The 22,555-nt window shown below is 48.2% G+C and overlaps 1 protein-coding gene across 1 annotated transcript in view; it reads left to right on the forward strand.

The window, feature by feature from the left end:
- The window catches only part of LOC310700895 (uncharacterized protein), a gene marked incomplete at its 3' end in the record, with an annotated part of 52,759 nt that overhangs the window by 20,184 nt on the left and 10,020 nt on the right, over positions 1–22,555 (forward strand). The window contains exons 2-3 of the mRNA XM_083490850.1: positions 13,763–14,984; positions 20,250–20,322. Of these exons, the coding sequence (XP_083346976.1) occupies positions 14,263–14,984; positions 20,250–20,322 (795 nt within the window). The 5' untranslated portion in view covers positions 13,763–14,262. The remainder of the gene's footprint in view (positions 1–13,762; positions 14,985–20,249; positions 20,323–22,555) is intronic.

The raw sequence follows: 22,555 nt of genomic DNA on the forward strand, positions 1-22,555 counted from the left end.
GTCTCGCTGATTTTCTGTGTGTATGTTGTCTTTACGGAATAAAATAAAAAGAATTTGAAAAAAAAAATCTGCTATAACTATGCAGCCTGAATTTGCCAGTATTTGATTGAATCCCACCTGAAAATAGTGACAGTCTGGAGGTGCCCAGAATAAGTGCTTGTTCAAGTTGTCACAAAAAGCTGATTAGAGAGGAAGGCATCAGTTGGCACCCTGACTTCACTTGATGCTTCCCCCTTTAGTTCTGTTGTCCTGTTATTGATAATAGTAAAGCAATTGTGGGGGAATACAATAACTCATCACCATCATCCATTTAAATCTGCAGAGTGGCTGTGCCCCTCTATATTACATTCTATATACCTCCTAGTCACATCAAAAATGTTGGATGCAAGCTTTTTCAATCTTGATCATTTTGGCTCAAAAAAACCAGGTCAGACCTATATGTTTCATCCAAATCTGCCTCAAATAATACATTAAAGAAGGGGGGAGTGGCCTGATTTTAAAACCAAAAGAAACACGTGGGTAGTGTTGTGTAGTGGTTAAGGGTGTTGGGCCTGGGAGACTTGGGTTCAAATTCTGACTCGGCCATGAAACTCAGTCAGAGACCTTGGGCCAGTCTCTCAGCCTAACATACCTCACTGGGGTATTGTGAGGATAAAATGAAGAAGGGAGAACCATGGACATCACCTTGAGTTTTTTGAGATGGAGTGGAATATAAAGACGATGCCAACATTCATCTATGGCTTGCTTTTACTCAGCAAGCCCCTCAGCAATAAGCCTAGCTGAGAAAAAGCTCACGGTGTAGTTTGCAGACATATAAGCAATGAGCAGGAAGGGTTCCTGTACCCTTGACCTATTTGCCCCATATGCTCACAACTGGAATCTCACTTTGACTTTATGCATGATTCTAAGCAGATTTTGTTCTGGGAGGGGAGAGGACGGCGAACAAATAATATTATTATTTTTTAGAAAGGAAGACAGGCAGAAAGAAAAGGAGACAGGTCATGTTGTTTCTGCCGTTATGGTCAGGTCTGTGGATTTTCAGCAGAAAGATAAATGAGCGAGGCTAGATAATTAGATTACCAAATAGACCACGATGATAAGGCATCCAGTTACAAGGAGCATAGCAGTAAAAGAACGATATGTGATCCCTCTGGAAATACAAAACCAGCAACAACCTAGCGGCTTGTGAGTCTGCAGTCATTTATGGATCTAGGCATTAACATGGAGTTGCATGCAATTACTTACTTATCTGCATTTTATATCCCAGCATTCTCCCATCGTGGAACTCAAGGCCAACACACACAGGGTTCCCATGCAAGCACTGACCAGACCCATACCTAACAGCTTCAGCAAGTTGGCAGCCTCATGCCCACCTGCCCATCATCCACTTCCTGATTGCACCCTCCAGCAGTAATTGGCAATTAGCAGATTATCAAATGCAGCTGGATGCCACAAAAGGTCTTGGCCACTTCTGCAAATCAAGCTTCTCTTAAAGATACAACTATCTGACTTTTAGAAGACATCTGAAGGCAGCCCTGTCTAAGGGTTCAATAATCAGGTCATGCGAAAGGCTGGACTGGATGAATCCCAAGCCGGAATTGAGATTGCCGGTAGAAATATCAACAACCTCAGTTATGCAGATGACACAACCTCGATGGCAGAAAGTGAGGAGGAATTAAAGAACCTTTTAATGTGGGTGAAAGACGAGAGTGCAAAATATGGTCTGAAGCTCAACATCAAAAAAATGAAGATCATGGCCACTGGGCTCATCACCTCCTGGCAAATAGAAGGGGAAGAAATGGAGGCAGTGAGAAATTTTACTTTATTGGGCTCCATGATCACTGCAGATGGTGACAGCAGTCACAAAATTAAAAGACGCCTGCTTCTTGGGAGAAAAGCAATGACAAACCTTGACAGCAGAGACATCACCTTGCCGACAAGGGTCCGTATAGTTAAAGCTATGGTTTCCCCAGTAGTGATATATGGAAGTGAGAGCAGGACCATCAAGAAGGCTGATCGCCGAAGAATTGATGCTTTTGAATTATGGTGCTGGAGGAGACTCTTGAGAGTCCCATGGACTGCAAGAAGATCAAACCTCTCCATTCTGAAGGAAATCAGCCCTGAGTGCTCACTGGAAGGACAGATCCTGAAGCTGAGGCTCCAATACTTTGGCCACCTCATGAGAAGAGAAGACTCCCTGGAAAAGACCCTGATGTTGGGAAAGATAAAGGGCACAAGGAGAAGGGGACGACAGAGGATGAGATGGTTGGACAGTGTTCTCGAAGCTACCAGCATGAGTTTGACCAAACTGCGGGAGGCAGTGGAAGTCAGGAGTGCCTGGCGTGCTCTGGTCCATGGGGTCATGAAGAGTCGGACACGACTAAACAACTAAAGAACAACAACCAGGTCATTTGAAAGCACCCCACGTGGTGGTGGTGGTGATGTTTGGAGTGAGGATTTAGTAGTCCGATGTTCTGAATGTGGTTCTTTCAACTTGGCTACATGAAAGGGCTGCCAACGTTTTCCCCTGTCAGGGCTCCTCTGCCTTTTATCTGCGGAGTGAGCTTTTCTATCACACCTGGGGAAAACCTCTCCTGGAGAATTTCTGCTCATTATTCAGAGAAGCCATACTAGAAGGGGAAATCTGGCAGCTTCAATGGGCTACACCAGACTGCTAGCTGTATACAATAAGGACTGTTTGCACAATCCATTTCCTTTGTATACATTTCCCCCCCTTTGTGGTTTTTATTGCAGAGATTTTATGATTGTTTTACTGCACTGCTTCAATTTGTAAACCGTCCTAAGTGTGGTTGTTGAAGGGCGACGTAAAATGTTTAATAAATAATAAATCCATCAAAGCAAGCCACAACTGCATTTTTTCTGCGCAAGATACTCCCACAAGTCTCTTTCAATCACAATAAGGCAATATCCCATTCCCATGTAAAGATTGGCGAACAGGGCAGTGGCGGTGGAGAGGCAGCCTTGCCAAGGGACAAGAGCGCTGTGATTTGTCCCTCTCCACAAGCTTGAGTTGATTAAATATGTGCTCCAGCACTGGAATGAGACTGCCAACTTTCACTGTCGCTGTGGCTTGAATAGCAGCTTGATTTGCCGAAAGTAACAGGCGAAGCTTTTTAACTGTACGGGAGATAAACTTTATCACCGGCTAATTGCCGCAGATCAAGCCTCTGTTTAAAGCATCCATCTAACAGAGGCCAGTTCTGAAGCTGACAATCTTATATAGGAAAGAAGAAGCACACAGCCTTCAAAGTATTGACAGTGGAGGGGAACAAAGGTTCACAAAAGAAGATTAGGAGGAGGAGGCAGAGGCAGAGTCCACAGTAGTGTTCACTATTGAGAAGCAGAAAAAATCTAGATAAGCGTTTTCTTACAGTAGCTGTACAACAGTAACCTGTAAGTCAGTGTTTCCCAACCTTTTTTGGGCAAAGGCACACTTGTTTCATGAAAAAAATCTCGAGGCACACCACCATTACAGCCCCGTGACGTCAGCGCGCAGCGTCATGCCGGGAGGGACGCACGAAAGTGTAAGTTTCAATTTTTTCCCCTCCCCCTTGCCTTCCTTCTGTGCCAACCGCCAAAAAGCCAAGAATCGCGGGACCGCCGGCGGAGGGGGGGAGGGCGAGCGGAGGCAGCGGCGAGCCCCGTTCCTCCCCATCCGCCCCATTCCGTGCAAGGAGCGCGAACAGGTGTGAGAAGGGGGTCAAACCTGCGGGTCGGCGCCGGGGAACCTCCAAGCTTTGGGGGTGGGGGGGAGGAGGCAGCAAAGTGAGGCAGGAAGGAGAGCACGGCTTGGCGAAGTACTCGGCGGCGAGGGCCAGCAGGTCCAGCGGCCGGTGCCGCAGCACCTCCACTGTGTAGCCCTGCAGCAGCTCAGTCAGACCCGGCGGGATCTCGATGCTCATCTTGTAGCCGAGGCGCGCGGGAGACTCAATGGACGGGCCCGGGAGAGAGAGAGAGAGAGACACGACGGAGAGAGAGCGGGAGTCCCTGCTTGCCGTTGCCGCCGCTACAACTACTGTGGCGGTTGGTCGTGGTCGCTGCCGCTGCCGCCCACCTCTATCTATCTCTCCCCCTCAGCTTTCTACACGGGCCTGGAGCCGGAGGTGGGGGGTGGCCGCCGCCGCTTTCTCCGCCTCCACGTCCTGCCTCCTCCTCCTCGAGCCTTCCGTCAGCCCTGAGGGAACCGCCGCGCTCACGCCGCCGCTCTCTGACACGCGAGAAAGAGAAAGGAACAGAGTGGCGGGGTAGTCGGGGGAAGGAGGGGCCGGAACGGAAGCGCGAGGCGAGCTGCGCATGCCCAGCAGGAAGCGGCGGAGAGCGCCACAGAGAGAGAGAAGCAAGGGAGGGCGGGGAGTGGGCGGGAACACGCTTCATGCGTCACAATAACGGACAAGGGGCGCTCGAGGGATAGATTAGGACCTAATTTGACTTTTACAAAAAAAAAAAAATCTTTTTAATTTTTCCCACGGCACACCAGGCAACATCTCGCGGCACACTAGTGTGCCGCGGAACAGTGGTTGGGAAACACTGCTGTAAGTAACCCAAGATGCCAAACAAGATGCCACTATTTAAATACCCAGCTCTCACTCACCCACCCCCAAATATGTATTTTTTCCATGTATGAGACTAGGTTTTCCCCCTTAAAAATAATGTCAAAAATTATGGGGCATCTTGTACATGGATAGTGACCCCCCCCATTTTCTTAAATCTGAGTCCCCAAAAATAGGGGGCATCTTATAGACGAAAAAATACGGTATATACCGCCCTATACCCGCAGGTCTAAGGGCGGTTCACAAAATAAAAACAGAATATAAAGCCAGATAATACATAATCAAAATAAAAACAACAACCCACCCACCCACCCACATTTCTAAATCCACTCTGGTGGGTCAGCCAAGCCCCCAGAGCATGCAGGTATATCATGTTTCTGGATTCTGTTGGTTGGTCAACTTTTCTCAAACTCTTTTTTTAAAACTCTGGGTATCCCTTAATACGCCTTTTCTACCACCCCCGCCCCCCAAACGCAGCATTGATCACCTGTTGTATAGGTGACTGCGCCAAACTCTCTGCATCTACCACACACCTCACCTAAAACTACATCCAGGGAAGTTAGTTCTTGGTATGAGCTTTCGCGTGCATGCACACTTCTTCAGATATCTGAAGAAGTGTGCATGCACACAAAAGCTCATATCAAGAACCAACTTAGTTGGTCTTTAAGGTGCTAATGGAAGGAATTTTTTTTATTTTGACTATGGCAGACCAACACGGCTACCTATCTGTAACTACATCCAGGGAATTATGGCCATTGGAGGTGGACGGACGGATGGAAACAGCAGCTCTTCTTCAACTCCTTTCTGTCCAAATCAGACTGGGATGGCCAGGTAGCAGTGCTGGATTTACATAGAGGCTGAGTGGGTTGCAGACCACAGCCTCATAATCTAGTGGGGTCTTGGCCACTTACCCCCGCAAAAGTTGAAAAACAGGCAGATTTTATTATCTAGGGTGGCTCACTTGCTTAGTAGCAGTAATGAAGAGAATGAGGTTTTGTTTCTCAAGATTAGATGGTATTAAGTTTGAGCTGCCAAAGATCTCCCAGCTCAGGTGCTCCATTTGCTTCAATCGATTTCCCCCCCCCCAATAATATTTATTAAATTTCATACAAATACAACGCATACTATACAATCAATGAAACACAAAGAAAAAAGGGAGAAAATAAAACAGATATAGCAAATGATAACCACCAACACAAAGACAATAAAAGTTAATTAATTAAACTTCCAACTTCATAAACATATTACTTGACTTCTTCTAATCTCTTCCATCTGAATTTCCTTGTAACTGAATATAGCAGTTTTCCAATATCTTTATTCAAAAAACAGTATTCCGGTTATAATCAAATTTCTTAACTTTTCTTAACATTCTCTGTCACATTTATTTACTTAATCCTAATTTAGTCCTAGGCCTATTTAATAACTTCAGGTAACTACTAATCTTTAATATTTGCATTTGCTTCAATCCAGGCAGGTTAGGCAGTGAGGACACAGCCAAATGAAGTTTTTTGAAGACAACACACCCTGGTTACACTTGGCTGGAACTAAAATAAACCACCTCTCGCCTCTGTGTACATTGAGGCCCACCAATACAGTGGAGAGCAGCCTATTAGGGTGAATGGGGCACTGATCAGTCAGCCCCACCTGCCTGTATTCTAACTTACAATCATTCCAGGCAGTGGCGTAGCGTGGGGGGTGCAGGGGGGGCCGGCCGCACCGGGCGCAACACCTGGGGGTTAGGGTTAGGGGGCGCAAATCCACGGGTTAGGGGGCGCAAATTACTTGCCTTGCCCCGGGTGCTGACAACCCACGCTACGCTACTGATTTCAGGGGGTGGCAATGCCTATCAGCTTCCTTCTCCTCCTCAGTGACCCAGTGGTGTCCAAACTTTTTTCAAAGAGGGCCAGATTTGATGAAATGAAGCGCCGTGAGGGCCGACCAAAGGCCCCACCAAAGTTGTTGAGCCTTTTCTAGGATTGAAGTTGTTGAGGTTTTATTAGGATTTTACCCCAGGAAATAAACTGCCACAGCAGCTGGATTAAAATGACCGGTGAGCTGAATTAGGCCCCCGAAACAGACTTTGGACATGCCTGCAGTCTCTGTGTTTTCCTCTTGCAAAGCTCAGTAGAAGGACGGAGGATGGAGTCAGAATTAGAATTGAGCTGGCTTTGACTGTCATTGGCTCTCTGGCTCCACCTGCTGTTGGACTACCTGCCTTCTGCCCCACAAGGCCCAACAACATGCCCTCCAAGATTTCTCTGATGAAAATAGGGACGTCCACCTTTATCACATACACAGCCCAACAAGACAATGACAAAAATCCACCAGCACCATACAAATCAATATGGCTAACCTGATCCAACACACACACACACCCCACTCACACATGAAAACAAAGACCACCACAGCCAACCACAAATGTATAACCACACCCTGAAGGCTGATCGCCAAAGAATTGATGCTTTTGAATTATGGTGCTGGGGGAGACTCTTGAGAGTCCCATGGACTGCAAGAAGATCAAACCGATCCATTCTTAAGGAAATCAGCCCTGAGTGCTCACTGGAAGGACAGATCCTGAAGCTGAGGCTCCAGTACTTTGGCCACCTCATGAGGAGAGAAGACTCCATGGAAAAGACCTTGATGTTGGGAAAGATGGAGGGCACAAGGAGAAGGGGACAACAAAGGATGAGATGGTTGAATAGTGTTCTCAAAGCTACCAGCATGAGTTCGACCAAGCTGCGGGAGGCAGTGGAAGACAGGAGTGCCTGGTGTGCTCTGGTCCATGGGGTCACGAAGAGTGGGACACGGCTAAACGACTAAACAACAACAACAAAGGCCAACCCCAACCTCTCTCACCACCAAAGACAACACACCCTGTGACAACACACAAGTGAACAGCAAAGAACCTGCACAAGCAACGCTGACACCAAACCCTACAAATAATAAGTAAAATAGAAACAGGTTACAGACGCTTCAGGTCACAAACTCCGCTAAACCAGAAATAGTACCTCAGGTTAAGAACTTTGCTTCAGGATGAGAATAGAAATCGCGCGGCGGCAGCAGGAGGCCCCATTAGCTAAAGTGGTACCTCAGGTTAAGAACAGTTTCAGGTTAAGAACGGACCTCCGGAACGAATTAAGTTCTTAACGCGAGGTACCACTGTAACAGAGACCAACCAGAGAATATTGAGAAGCAAAGCAGCTAGTAAGCCTGATCTTTATTAACAGCTGCAACAGGGTGCTCCCCCACACGCAGGAGAGAGGAGGAGGACCCCGAGCCATGCGCACAAGTCCTTATATAGACATTTTAAATTGCCCGCCTTGGAGTTCAAGACCACCCCCAGAAACATCATACATACTGTACATCACAGGAAAGGCGGTCTACAACAGAAATCTGAGTGCGTTGTTTATCTCCTGTCTGGCAAGTTACCTGATTGCGTTATCTGGGTTTTGGCCACTCTTTTGTTAGTATAACTACTTAATTCCTGAATCTAGTTCACAGGTTCACACCCTGTTCATATCTTGAATGTGCCCTTAAGACAGGATTTGTGAGGAAAGTGACCATGGGGAGGTTTCCCACTTTGACCTTGCAGAGAAATATTTGGGGTCAATTTGTTCAGGACCTGTGGGGTTTCAGACATGTGGTTTATATATACAGTTATGAACTTATGAACATTTAATTTTTTAATATATGACCTTAAAATTCTTATAACAGATACTGCCCATGCTTGTGCCCCAGGGAGGTCACTCCAGAACTGCTAACACAGCTGTCTGACTTCACATCCGGAGGGGCACTCTGTTGTCTCTCAAGAATGATTTCAAGTCAGGTGAGGGGCTGGCCCCTCTCCTTGTTGCCAGAACCAGCCTTTCCCTATAAACTATAACAAGCTCTGCTTTAACTGGATTGGTTGTAGGCTAACATTCTGTGTGGCCAGCCAGTTGCACCTGGAAAGCTTGCAAGGAAGGCGTGGAAGTTGTGCTGACTCTGTAGCATATTGCAATATAGGGTAGACTGCACCTGGCTGTGGATGCTCCATCTTTAGCTATCTTGACTAATAATGGCTGTTAGAAAGAGTTAACTTCTATGAATTTGACTAAGCCTTTTTTCAAAGCATTTAAGCTAGCGCCCTTCCGTCCTTTCTCTGTTCACTACTTACTCGAGTCTTCCTTGCTTGGAGGAAGCCGGCAGCATACTGAGGGATGAGCTCAAATTATCCATTTCAATCTCCAGCAAGGCACCGCCCCCTGCTCCTTGAGAGTTAGAACTGCAGGCAAAAAATATTGCCTAACTATTTTGCCTCAGAGTTTGAAGGGTTCCCCTGCGCTTGCTTGAGTCCATCAAGTTAGAAATCCCAGAAGGGAATCGTTGTGGGTGATGATAGCAGGCCCCACAAGTAATTTAGCACTGGGAACATGGTATCATCCTCCCTGATCAAAATGCTCAGGGAGATCTTGAGAAGAGTATAATCAAGAATGAACAGAGCAGAGGCAATTTTGTAGGAATGAATGGGTGACTTCAACTGCATAGCTGTCAACTTACAGATTTGAAAATAAGGGACCAGCTGCCTCGAAAATAAGGGATCAGCAGCCAAAATAAGGGATCAACAATTACTTTGATAAAATACATATTTTGTTGCGTGCAAATGGCTTTAGATACCTATTAGGTCCATAAATTACCATATAGCACATATTCAACAACAAAAAAACAGCAACAATTTGTTATTGACAAAGGACAGCTGGACATAGAAAGGGCCCCATTACCTTCAGTAGCTTATTTAAGGGACATCATCAATAAGGGACAGCAGCGGAACATGGCGCTGGGATAAGGGACTGTCCCGCCAAATAAGGGACGCTTGACAGCTATGTTCAACTGCCCTCACACGGACTGGTTACATGGGTATTCCAGCCATGACAAAGATTTCTCGATACCCTAATGATTGCACAGTTGGCCATGGAACCTACTAGAGCAGGCATGGCCAAACTTGGCCCTCCAGCTGTTTTGGGACTACAATTCCCATCATCCCTGACCACTGGTCCTGTTAGGTAGGGATGATGGGAGTTGTAGTCCCAAAACAGCTGGAGGGCCAAGTTTGGCCATGCCTGGACTAGAGGAACCAGAACCAATCTAGAGTAGTGCCAAGAATCTAAGGCAAAATTGCACAAGGTCAAGAATCCCCTACTCACAAACTGCTTACCGGGGTCTGGGAGGGATGCTGTCAGAGCCCTCCTGTTCCCTTCCGAAAGCCTGGTAAGCGAAGAAAACCTGCTGGGTAATGTAAAGCGAGTATAAGTGGCAGGCTTGGCTTACTTTGCATGTAAACGGCCAATTGCCAAGAAAATCCAATATGGTAACATTTGACTTCAAAAGAGGAAATTTCCCTCAAATGAGGGGATTGGTAAAAAGGAAGTTGAAAGGGAAATCGCTCCAAAATGTTCAGGAGTGGTTTAAAAACACAACCGAGTATAAACCACAGATCAGGAAAGATACCATGAAGGCCAATAAGACACCAGTATGGTTAATGAGCAGAGTTGAAGAAGCTATTAGAAGCAAGAAGGCCTGTCCAAAGGAAGAGAACAAAAAGGAACACAAACTTTGTTTTTTGTTTTAAAAAGGTACAAGCATACAGTAAGGGATGCTAAAAAATAATCTGAGGAGCACGTTGCTAAAAACATTAAGACCAACCACAAGAAGTTCTTTAAATATCTTAGTAGCAGGAGAACATCTAAGGAGGAGGTCCCCTGGATAAGAGTCAAAGGTGTGCCAAAGGAGATTGCAGAGAAGCTGATTTAATTCTTTGCATCTGTCTTCACAAGGTAGATCCCAGATATAAAGTAGATTCCAGAACTAACTTTTACAGAAAGGAAGTCTAGAGAATTGTGGTAGATAATGGTGATGAGAGAGGAAGTTCTAGGCTTAATAGACAAATTAGGTAAAGGTAAAGGGACCCCTGACCTTCCCGCCAGAGAGGTACCTATTTATCTACTTGCACGTTGACGTGCTTTCGAACTGCTAGGTTGGCAGGAGCAGGGACCGAATAACGGGAGCTCACCCTGTTGCAGGGATTCAAACTACCGACCTTCTGATCAGCAAGGCCCAGCTCTGTGGTTTAACCCACAGCGCCACCCGCGTCCCAAATAGACAAAATAAGAACTGACAAATCACCAGGTCTGGATGGCATCCATCCAAGAATTCTCGAACTCAAATGTCAAATTGCTGATCTTCTAACAAAAATATTTAACTTGTACAAGCGTTTGCTCTTTGCTGGTACTGCGCCTACTCACTATGTTAACTATTGTACAACGAAAGCACTTATGTTTGAAGTCTGGAATTTGCCAGCCTCTCTGCTGTTTTTGTCTGACTTGTGGGAGTCAACAAATCATTTATTCATGGTCTATATATTATAAGTAGCCAGAAGTGCTTTTTACCACCTTCAGGTGATTTGCTAACTAATCCTATCTGAAGAGTGCATATCTCACCTCAGGGACCCTAAATACTTTTTTCATTCTTGTCCGCTTTCAGATGATTTTATGGTTGTTATATTAAATGACTTCTTTGCTACTGCTATTTTAATGTTGTTAATCATTATTTCTCAGCATTAGGTATCATAGCTTAACTAATTATTACCATGACTTGAATTGTTCTTTCTAACTTAGGGTCTTGTGGGTGACAATGCTGAATTTGTTAAGATTTCAAGAGACAATTTTAGGGGAAGGATTATAATATCTCAAGAAATGTGTATACGAATACTGATCTCTCAAGAGTGGGAGCTCTTAGCAAACTTGGAGTAACAGATGACTGTTGAGGAGAGAAAAACTGAAAACCAGGTGGGAGGGAGAATGAAATGAGTCGGAAAAGGAGGACAGATATAAAAAGGATAGAGAGAACCAGCTCATTGTCTGGATAGGTCATTTCCAAGCTCACACTGAGAAGCTATTTTTAAATGTCACCAGGGGTGGAAGTGAGAACTGGCCAGAGAAGTTTCCAAGGTTTTGATGCAGCTGGGATTGGACATCAGTGTGTCAGCTCTACCTCATTCAAAACAGTGTAGAAAACTGACTGAATGCTAGGAGGGAGGCGGGGAAACAGAATGGAATTCTAAACAGGATTATTCCACGCTGCAACATTTTGTTACAGCACCCTACATGTAAAAATGCATAATGCTAACTGATTGCAAAACAGTGCTGAGCTTGGGAGTTGTCTGTTACAGGTTATCTACTTAAGGTAAAAAAGGTAAAGGACCCCTGGATGGTTAAGTCCAGTCAAAGGCGACTCTGGGGTTGTGGCGCTCATCTTGCTTTCAGGCTGAGGGAGCAGGCGTTTGTCCACAGACAGCTTTCCATGTGGCCAGCATGGCTAAACCGCTTCTGGTGCAACGGAACACTGTGATGGAAGCCAGAGCGCATGGAAACGCCGTTTACCTTTACGGGGATTCGAACCGCTGACCTTCTGATTGGTAAGCCCAAGTTGCTCAGTGGTTTAGACCACGGCGCCATCTACTTAACGACCACCTAAAACAAATAAATGAACTGAAATGGTTCCTTGTAAAGCAACACTGATCCGTTCAGCCAGTACTGTGTTAACATTTTCCCTTCTGGGTCCCCCTCCTCTTTTCTTTTAAATCAGAGGAAAATTTACAACATCAGTGCTTAATTCCACCTACAGTGTGCCTGTGAATGATTGTGATCAGTTCCATGCATGCAAATATGCCATCTCATATGATGCGGATAAATCAAGAGTGGAAACTATGCATCCAAATCTTGAAACGGGCTATGACTGCTATGGAACCGATGAAATGAATAAAGCACCATAGAACTGCAGAGTTGGAAGGGACCCCCAGAACAGTGGCATAGCGTGGGTTGTCAGCACCCGGGGCAAGGCAAGTAATTTGCGCCCCCTAACCCGTGGATTTGCGCCCCCTAACCCTAACCCCCAGATGTTGCGCCCGGTGCGGCCGGCCCCCCCTGCACCCCCCACGCTACGCCACTGCCCCAGAACCATCTAGTCAAACCCCTTGCAGTGCAGGAATCTTTTCCCCAATATGGGTTTTGAACCCACAACCCTGAAATTAAGAGTCTCATGCTCTACCCACTGAGTTAAAGCTCTGTTGAACAAATGGGGGGCTGGTGCCCCCAAAGACTCTCCTAGCCCAGGGCAGAAACTGATTTAGGGCAAACAGCAGAAACATGTCCAGGAATTGCTAAGCAAAGACGGAAATTCCAGCCAAGCCATCTGGAGCCAAACAGCAGTCAGTAGACTTAGATCCTTTATTGTTGCACAACAATTTGTCAGAATGGACCCAATAATAATAGAAAATACGCTTTTAAAAGAATAGATTTGAATGCCAGCTCATTCATTCCATGCACATTTTTGAAAGGGGGGTTGGTGGGTGGAAAGAGTGAATTTATCACCAGGGGGCTTCCAAGTCCTGGCAATTCACTGCTTGCATTTATTTAATATTTGAAGATGCCTTCTTTCTTCAACTTTGGGTTTTTTATGTTTTTTTATACAAGATAAAAACACAAATAAATAAATAATAATAATTTAGTTAGACCCCACCCATCTGGCTGGGTTTCCCCCTCTTTTAATTCTATTAGAGCATTAGAGTTCTGATATAAAAGAGGGAAGATAAGTTGCAGCTAAGGCTGGAAAAGAAAAAAACATCCTAGGAAATGGGATGGGAAGCAGATAATAGAAAAGGGGGGGGTACCGTTCCGGCCGGACAGTAAATGGCGTTTCTGTGCGCTGCTCTAGTTTCGCCAGAAGCGGCTTAGTCATGCTGGCCACATGACCCGGAAAAACTGTCAGCCAGTAAAGCCAGATGAGTGGCGCAACCCCAGAGTTGTTCGCGAATGGACTTAACTGTCAGGGGTCCTTTACCTTTTTAAAAGCACTGCACACTGTCATGCGATGTGAAAGTGCTTCATCTTATCAATGGTCACAATTCCTGGGATGAATAGATGGCTCCAATGCTCCATTTGCTGCCTTCCTTCAAACATTAACATTTGTGTCTGTTCTAAGATGTTTAAAATAGTCAAAAAGATGACAGCTTTTAATTCCTCTGAATTTGATATCTAGATTTTTAAAGGCTGGCTCCCAAAGTTATTTCAGGTGAATAAGTGGATTTAGGCCCATTGCTTGGCTGAATGTTAATCACACACACACACACACACACACACACACACACACTTCAGTGGAATGTTATGTACTGAGTTGAATAGGATCCAAACTGAAGCAGTCTGATTGGTCCTAGAACAATAGGATCCAAATTGCAGCAGTCTGATTAGTCCTAGAACAATAGGATTCAGAATGCAGCAGTCTGATTGGTCCTAGAACAATGCAGCAGTATGATTGGTTTGCAGGAACCACCCAATCCTGCTCCAGATAGAAGTGAATCCACAACCTGATTGGCTTACAGTAGAATTCCGGAATTAGCCAATCATGTGCAGCCCATTGTGTAAATAATGTATATAAAGCAGATACTGTGAGGGGACTTTCATTCATTCCTCCTCACCACTATGAGCTGAATAAAGAGCATGAAATCACTTTGCGACTCTGAGTATTTTTCACTGGCGACGAGGATGGGATCCCGCTGAGCTGACTGCCACACACAGCACCGCAGCACCGCCACCTGCCGCACCGCTGCCTCGCACCGTGTATCCAGGCTTCAGCTCCGGGACACAAGGAACTCAGAATGGCAACCGACAGCAGCTTCTCACCATTCAACCCAGCATCTGGAGACTGGGAAGCGTACGCCTCCCGTTTCACCTTCCTCCTAGAAGCCAAAGGGGTCACCGACGAAGAAGACGCCAAGAAGAGGGCGATATTCTTCAGCGTCTGCGGAGAGGAGACGTTTGAAGTCGCCCGGGCTCTCCTTGCGCCTGAAGACGTCGCTACTGTTCCATACAAAACAATAATGGAACAGCTGAAGGGGCACTTTTCGCCACAGCCCTCAGTGGTGGCTCGTCGAAATGCCTTCTACGCAAAGCGACAAGCCCCTGGGGAAACCATAACTGGGTTTGTGACCTCTCTCCGCCAAGCCGCCCGGTTCTGCAACTTCTCAGAGCTGGAGAACATGCTTCGTGACCGCCTCGTCGGTGGCCTGAAGGATGAGAAGCTGCAACGACGCCTCTACGCTAAGAAGGACCTAACGTTCCAGGTCGCTCTGGAGGAGGCCCTGGCAACGGAAGCTGCCGAGAGGTCGACGCAAGAGGCACGGCCGAGCCTGCCATCCCAACCGAGGGTCCACCACGAAGACCTCACCAACGACTCAGGATCCGACAGGGAGGAGGTGCACCGAGTACAGCAGCGCACTCAAGCAGCGCACAGACCACAGCTGCCTCGACGAGAAGGAGGAAACTGCGCAAGCTGCGGGGGGAGTCACGAGAGGAGGACCTGCCGTTTCCGCAACGCAGAGTGCAGGCAGTGCAGAAAATTGGGACACATCGCCCGGGTGTGTCGGGCTCAGCTCACCCGACACCAGGCATCAGATGACCAACCCAAGAGCCCCAGGTCCCGGGGCCCAACGCACCAAGGCAACTCGACAGAGCTCACGGACTGCCAGGTATACCAGTTGCCCCACCCCAACGTAGAGAAAATTTATGTAGAGGTACAGATAGAGGGGGCCCCATGCCGCATGGAGCTTGACACGGGTTCAACTCTATCCATAATCTCGGCAAGGACCTTAAGGAAACTGTGTCCTACTGGGGGTCCCAAACTCAGGCCGGCCCCATTCACCCTACGGGACTTCCAGAAACGTAAGGTCCCCACAATGGGGGTGGGGACCTTCAGGGTGCAATACCGAGGGCGGACGCGGCAACTGGACTTGCTTGTGGTCAAGGGCCCCTACATTAGCTTACTGGGATTGGCATGGTTTGGACCACTGGGGCTAGCTGTCACCGGGGTGAACCACACTAGCTTACAAGTGGACGTGGACGCCATATGCAAGGAATTTCCAGGGGTTTTAGACGGGAAATTGGGACAGTATACGGGCCCCCCCATTGCGCTACAGCTTGACCCCACAGTACGACCGGTCAGGCTCAAGGCCCGCCGGGTCCCGTTCGCCTTGAAACCCCGTATAGACGAGGAATTGGACCGACTCGTGGAGCAAGGAGTGCTGGAGCCGGTGCCTAATGCCCCCTGGGAAACCCCAATCGTCACTCCCGTCAAGCCTAATGGTTCGGTCCGTATCTGCGCAGACTACAAATGTACCATAAACAAGGCCCTCACAGCCCACGCATACCCAGTGCCAGTGGTCAGCCATGTCCTTGCCACCCTGGCTGGGTCGAAAATTTTTGGCAAGCTGGACTTGGCCCAAGCATATCAACAGCTGCCAGTAGATGAGGCCACAGCAGAGGCACAGACGATTGTGACGCACAGAGGAGCGTTCAGGGTAAAGCGGCTGCAATTCGGGGTCAGCGTGGCACCAGGCATATTCCAGAATCTAATGGACTCTCTCCTTAAAGGGATTCCTGGCGTCACCCCCTTCTTCGATGATGTGTTGATTGCCGGGCCCACACCAGAGGAGTTTGAGGACCGCCTCCGCACCGTTCTGCACCGTTTCCAGACGGCGGGTCTCAAGGTGAAGCGGGAAAAATGTCTACTAGGAGTGCCTCAGGTGGACTTTCTGGGATTTATGGTGGACGCAGAAGGGGTCCACCCGACTGGGGACAAGGTACGGGCCATTTGTGATGCCCCAGCGCCCAAGAGCAAGACTGAACTTCAGGCCTTCTTGGGACTATTGAACTTTTACCATTCCTTCCTTCCCCATAAGGCGGCGGTAGCGGAGCCCCTACACAGACTCCTGGACAAGCGGGCCCCTTGGGTGTGGGGCCAGCGCCAGGAGGCCGCATTCCAGGCAGTCAAGGACTTGCTTGTCTCAAACTCTGTCTTGGCACACTTTGACGAGAGGCTGCCGGTGGTGCTAGCATGCGACGCCTCACCCTATGGCATTGGCGCTGTCCTGGGGCACCAACTCCCGGATGGAAGAGAGGTACCGGTGGCGTACTTTTCCCAGACACTCAACGCAACCGAGCGGAACTACTCGCAAATCGACAAGGAGGGTCTGGCAATCGTGAAGGGAGTAAAAAAATTCCATGATTTCTTGTACGGGCGGCCCTTCACCGTGGTGACTGACCACAAGCCGTTGCTTGGCTTGTTTGCTCCCGAAAAGCAGACCCCCCAAGTGCTGTCTCCTCGCGTCCTCAGGTGGTCAATTTTCCTTGCCAGCTACCAGTATGCACTGATTCACCGACCTGGGAAGGCGATGGGCCATGCGGATGCCCTCAGCAGGCTACCACTACCGGAAACAGGCCCCGACCCAGCACCTGCACAAGAGGTTATGAGCCTGGAGCTGCTTCCTGACCGCCCCATTCAGGCACAAGAAGTTGCACACCATTCCAAGAAAGATAGGGTCATCTCCCGGGTCCTGGACTGGGTGTGGAGGGGATGGCCCAGCAACAGCCCCGGGCCAGAATTCGCCGGCTACACAACCCGCAAACATGAACTGTCGGCCCACAAGGGGTGCCTGTTATGGGGAAGCAGAGTCGTTGTTCCCCAGCCCCTCCGCAAAAGGGTCCTCACAGCCCTACACGAGACACATCCAGGGGTAGTAAGAATGAAGGCCCTTGCCAGGAGTTATGTGTGGTGGCCGGGGATCGATGGAGAGATAGAGGCCTGGGTCAAACACTGCCAGGCCTGCCAAGAATCCCGCCCAGATCCCCCAAGGGCCCCAGTCCAGTCCTGGGAGTCCGCCCGAGCACCATGGTCACGCCTGCATGTGGATTTCGCTGGCCCCTTTCAGGGGAAAACATTCTTCATAGTGGTGGACTCCTACACCAAATGGCTGGAAGTCGCACTGGTACCGTCCACTTCCACGTCCGCAGCCATCCGGGTACTACGCAGGCTGTTTGCAACCCATGGGCTCCCTGACACTCTCGTCTCAGACAACGGGACTGCATTTACGTCAGGAGAATTCCAAACCTTCACAGCGCGGAACGCCATCCGCCACATCCGTTCGGCGCCATTCCACCCTGCCACCAATGGCCAAGCAGAACGCATGGTGCGGACCACCAAGGACACCCTCCGCCGCATGACGCAAGGGGACTGGGAGTACCGCCTTGCCACATTCCTTCTAGCACAGCACAGCACCCCCAGCTCAACGACTGGCCGGAGCCCCGCTGAACTACTAATGGGTCGGCGCCTTGCAATCAGATTGGACCGCCTTCACCCCGATAGAGCTCAGGATGAGGTAGTGGTGGGGGAAGGCAGGAACCCCCGGACCTTCGAGACCCAGGACCCAGTGTACGCAAAGAATTTTGGGGCAGGCCCAGCATGGGTACCCGCCACAGTCACCAGGGTCACTGGCCCAGTGTCGTACGAGGTGCTAACGGATGGAGGGCAATGCTGGCGCCGCCACTGCGACCAGATACGGCGACGATTCCCGGGAGAAACCCAGGAGGAGGACAGGTCAGAGGAGTCCCAAGGGAACAGCGGGGCAGTGAGGCCCATAGAGCAGGAGGGGCCAGCAGGAGAGGCAGAATCAGTAAATACAGAGAGGACCCGTGAGGCCGAAAGGACACCGGAACCAGAACCACGCCTGAGCGAGCCGGTTGCACCAGACCAAACAGCCCCATCAGAGCCAGCATCCTTGGAACACGAGCCAGAACCTGGAGCCCGGACCAGGGAACACCCCAGGCCGCAACGCACACGTAGGCCGCCGGCATACCTTGAGGACTATGAATGCGACCTCCCGGGCAGGACTGGAACTTAGAGGGGAGGGGTGTTATGTACTGAGTTGAATAGGATCCAAACTGAAGCAGTCTGATTGGTCCTAGAACAATAGGATCCAAATTGCAGCAGTCTGATTAGTCCTAGAACAATAGGATTCAGAATGCAGCAGTCTGATTGGTCCTAGAACAATGCAGCAGTATGATTGGTTTGCAGGAACCACCCAATCCTGCTCCAGATAGAAGTGAATCCACAACCTGATTGGCTTACAGTAGAATTCCGGAATTAGCCAATCATGTGCAGCCCATTGTGTAAATAATGTATATAAAGCAGATACTGTGAGGGGACTTTCATTCATTCCTCCTCACCACTATGAGCTGAATAAAGAGCATGAAATCACTTTGCGACTCTGAGTATTTTTCAGGAAACTGCATGCAGCTGAGCAGCTCACATTTGGAGTATCAACACAGAAAGGAACAGAAAGAAAGCAACACAAATATTTTGACGGAAGTGTCTTAGGAAAGCGATTTTAAATCATGGGCACCTAGGTTCTGAAAATGGTATTGCCTGGATTGGTGTGAGTGATGGGGTCCCATGGCACAAATTCCATGTGGTCCCAGGGCAAAGGAAAAGAGCTAAGATCTTCTCCCTTACTATAATGTCCAAACAAGATGGGATGGGGAAGAAGAATGAGAGGTTTGTAAGGAGTCCTCAATAATTTTGCCAAGGAAATTCTTATGTCTCATGCTATTAGCCTTTCTTGTACATGGAGATCCTTTATGAAATGCATTCAGGCCCATCAAACAAATCTGTACTGAGATACACATACAGTACTGTATCACCATTTTTACTGCTGGAACTGCTCTGAATCTGACTTCAGGAAGAACATGTTTTAACTGTGCAGTGTCCTGGAAAAGACACTCTGCATTGGGAAAGAAGGGAACGGAGTTCCCTCCCATTTTCCACTTTCCTGATGTTCCAAATGACCAGTATCTTGGAGTTATGATTTGTGTTGTTGTCAGGATTCTAACTGTAACTGTAACTGTAACTGTAACTGTAACTGTAACTGACCTAAGAATTCTGCAGAGCAGTTGCTGCTGTGGCTGGCCGGCTGCTCAGGCGAACGTCAGCTCAGTGGCCAACCGCTCAGTCTTCTTGAGGCTCAGGAGCACCTAGCAAATACCTGCTCTGTTCCTGGCACGCTAGACTCTAGCTGAGGAAGGCATTTCACGTAAGTTTATGGATTAAGCATTCCTCACTATGCCATCAGGTGTGTTTATGCTCAGTGGAAAAGGATAGCTGCAGTAAAGGTAAAGGTTAAGGGACCCCTGACCATTAGGTCCAGTTGTGACCGACTCTGGGGTTGCGGCGCTCATCTCGCTTTATTGGCCGAGGGAGCCAGCATACAGCTTCTGGGTCATGTGGCCAGCATGACTAAGCCGCTTCTGGCGAACCACAGCAGTGCACAGAAACACCATTTACCTTCTTGCCGGAGCAGTACCTATTTATCTACTTGCACTTTGACATGCTTTCGAACTGCTAGGTGGGCAGGAGCAGGGACCGAGCAACGGGAGCTCAGCCACGTCGCAGGGATTCGAACCGCCAACCTTCTGATCGGCAAGTCCTAGGCTCTGTGGTTTAACCCACAAAACAGCGAAATCATGAGCAGCTTCCCATCCACAACAGGTTGCTGAGGTTCTGGCCATTTTCACAGGAACAATGCAACAGTAGATGAAATCAGTAGCAGTGTGCTGGAAGAAAGTATGTGTGTCCACTTCTCTGGATCAGATGTCTCTACCTAACCAGGGGGTGGGAGAAAGCAGGGGAACTCTTTCTTTTGCTGCTTCTTTCTGTGCATGGAAGGAAGAATGCAGGAGGGAGGATATCCTTCAATGACTAGACATGCTTGTTATTCCCTCTCTCACTGCATCTTGTCTTCTCTTTTGTTTCCAGGATGTCTGCCAATGTCTTCCTGGGTCCCCTCCTGGCCAAACCCCCCCTGGGGGTGAAAGAAGGCTCCCTGGTGGTCAGATGGCTGAGCTTAGTTTCCTGCCTCCAATTATGTGCATTCCTGGTAGATATTTTGGCCTTGCTGATGTGCATTGCATCAACGGTCAGTGTCAACTGGAGAGTGTGGTGTGTGGAAAACATCAAGGGAATTGGCTCTGGAAACATCTGGATTGGAATCTGGGATGTCTGCTTTTGGAAAGACCCTTCTAACAACTGCTGGCATTGTGAAGATCTCAATGAGCAATATCCCACCCTCCCAAGGGAAATTTTTATTGCTCAGGACTTAATGCCATTAGCTTCCATTATGAATTCAGCGGCCCTAGGACTACTATCATTTGCCATGTACAATGTGTTCAAGCCCAGAAAAAATAAGGATTTTCTCTTAACCTTTTTTAGGCTTGGAGCTCTGCTGAACTTAGTTGCAGGGATACTCGTCCTGATTTCTGTGGTCTGGAACACGTCTGCTGTCTTGCAAAATGGGGAAATAGACTTCCCTGAAACTTTTGAATTGCCTCAAATTCCCAGCGAGCAGCATATTGGACCTTCTCTTTATCTAGGCTATATCGCTGGGGGTTTCCAGCTGCTGAGTGCAGCATTGGTTGGGATGGAGAGATGTTGCATCAGGACCACCGCAACAGATACATCTCAAATAGAAACTGTAGTGGTGATTACCCCAGGAAGTGCAGTGAATAGCGAGAGTCTTACTACTTGTTCAAAGTGTGGTTCTCTGCTGGACCTGGTAATTCCAGAGGAATCCTGCGCAGTGGAGATGGAGGAAAGCTGTGCAAGTGACCTTGTCTTTCCAGAGGAATCCTGCGTAGTGGAGATGGAGGAAAGCTGGGCAAGTGATCTTGTCTTTCCAGAGGAATCCTGCGTAGTGGAGATGGAGGAAAGCTGGGCAAGTGATCTTGTCATTCCAGAGGAATCCTGCGCAGTGGAGATGGAGGAAAGCCATACACCCCAAAGCTCACCTGAAGGACATCAAAGTCCACCTGAAGTCCCAAAACATACTATTATACATGTTATACCCTACAACAGGGAGTCGTAAACTATCAGATGCAGATCCACGCAGATCACTCCATACACGCATGGATCTGCATAGATCAGGATCTGATAGTTTTGTTTTGGGACTTCAGGTGGGCTTCGATGTCCTTCAGGTGAGGAGGCCTCTTTTTTATGACTAGTATTTATTTATTTATTTAAGAATTTGTTGATTTACAAAAGTGTGCAATGTCTCTCTCTCTCTCTCATGCTCCCCCCCCCCATGTAACATTTTTACAAATCATTTTCATTTGTTGAGACATTAGGAAGAAAAGGGGAAAGAGGTGGAGGGGGGGAAGATGTGGGGGGCTGGGGTCGGGAGGCGATTTTTCTACTTTACTTCCTATATGTAGGATTTGGTGTCAGCGTTGTTTGTGCAGGTTCTTTGCTGTTCGCTTGTGTTCCTTTGGTGGTGAGAGAGGTTGGGGTTGGCCTAGGGTGTGGTTATTCATTTGTAGTTGGCTGTGGTGGTCTTTGTTTCCATGTGTGAGTGGGGTGGGTTTGTGTTTTGGATCAGCAACAAATCTACTTATTCCAAGACCTCCCTTAAAGCAGTAGTGGATCACCATGAAGAAGGCGCCACCACCAAGAAGGCCTCTGCCTGGTTCCCCGTAACTTGGCTTCTCGCCGGCGTCTCCTTTGTTTTTCCTTCTAGCGCCTGCTGAAAACCTTTGATTTCACACACACCCCCAGAGGCCCACTCCATTGCCTCTCGAAAGAGATGCCCACAACTTCCCAGGGAACTCTGGGAATGGTAGTTCTGGGAGGGGAATAGGGAATCTCCAAACAGCTCTCAGCACTACAGCTCCCAGAATCCTTTTGGGCGAGGCGTTTAAAGGTACCATATGGCTTTTAAGTGGATATTGGGCGTGTAACGTCAGCTGTCATGCGTTCCCCATCCACTGGATGTCAGGATTTCCTAACAAAAACCTCCAAAACAAACCTCCTTTCTACCCCCTAAAAAAAATACCATCAACTGGAGAAAATGTGGTTTATCTGCTGGTATTATTGTTACAACCTGAAGTGAGTGTCGGAATTGTAGGCAAGAGAATCGTAGAATGGAAGAGTTGGAAGGGACCCCATGGGTCACCTAGTCCAACCCCCAGAAATGAGGGAATCAAGAAGGGTCAAAAGTGAGAGAATGGACCCCATATTTGTCAGAATGGACCCAATAATAATAGAAAATACGCTTTTAAAAGACTAGATTT

This window comes from Podarcis liolepis (genome assembly GCF_965112155.1).
Source record: "Podarcis liolepis genome assembly, chromosome: 2".
NCBI classification, from domain to species: domain Eukaryota; kingdom Metazoa; phylum Chordata; class Lepidosauria; order Squamata; family Lacertidae; genus Podarcis; species Podarcis liolepis.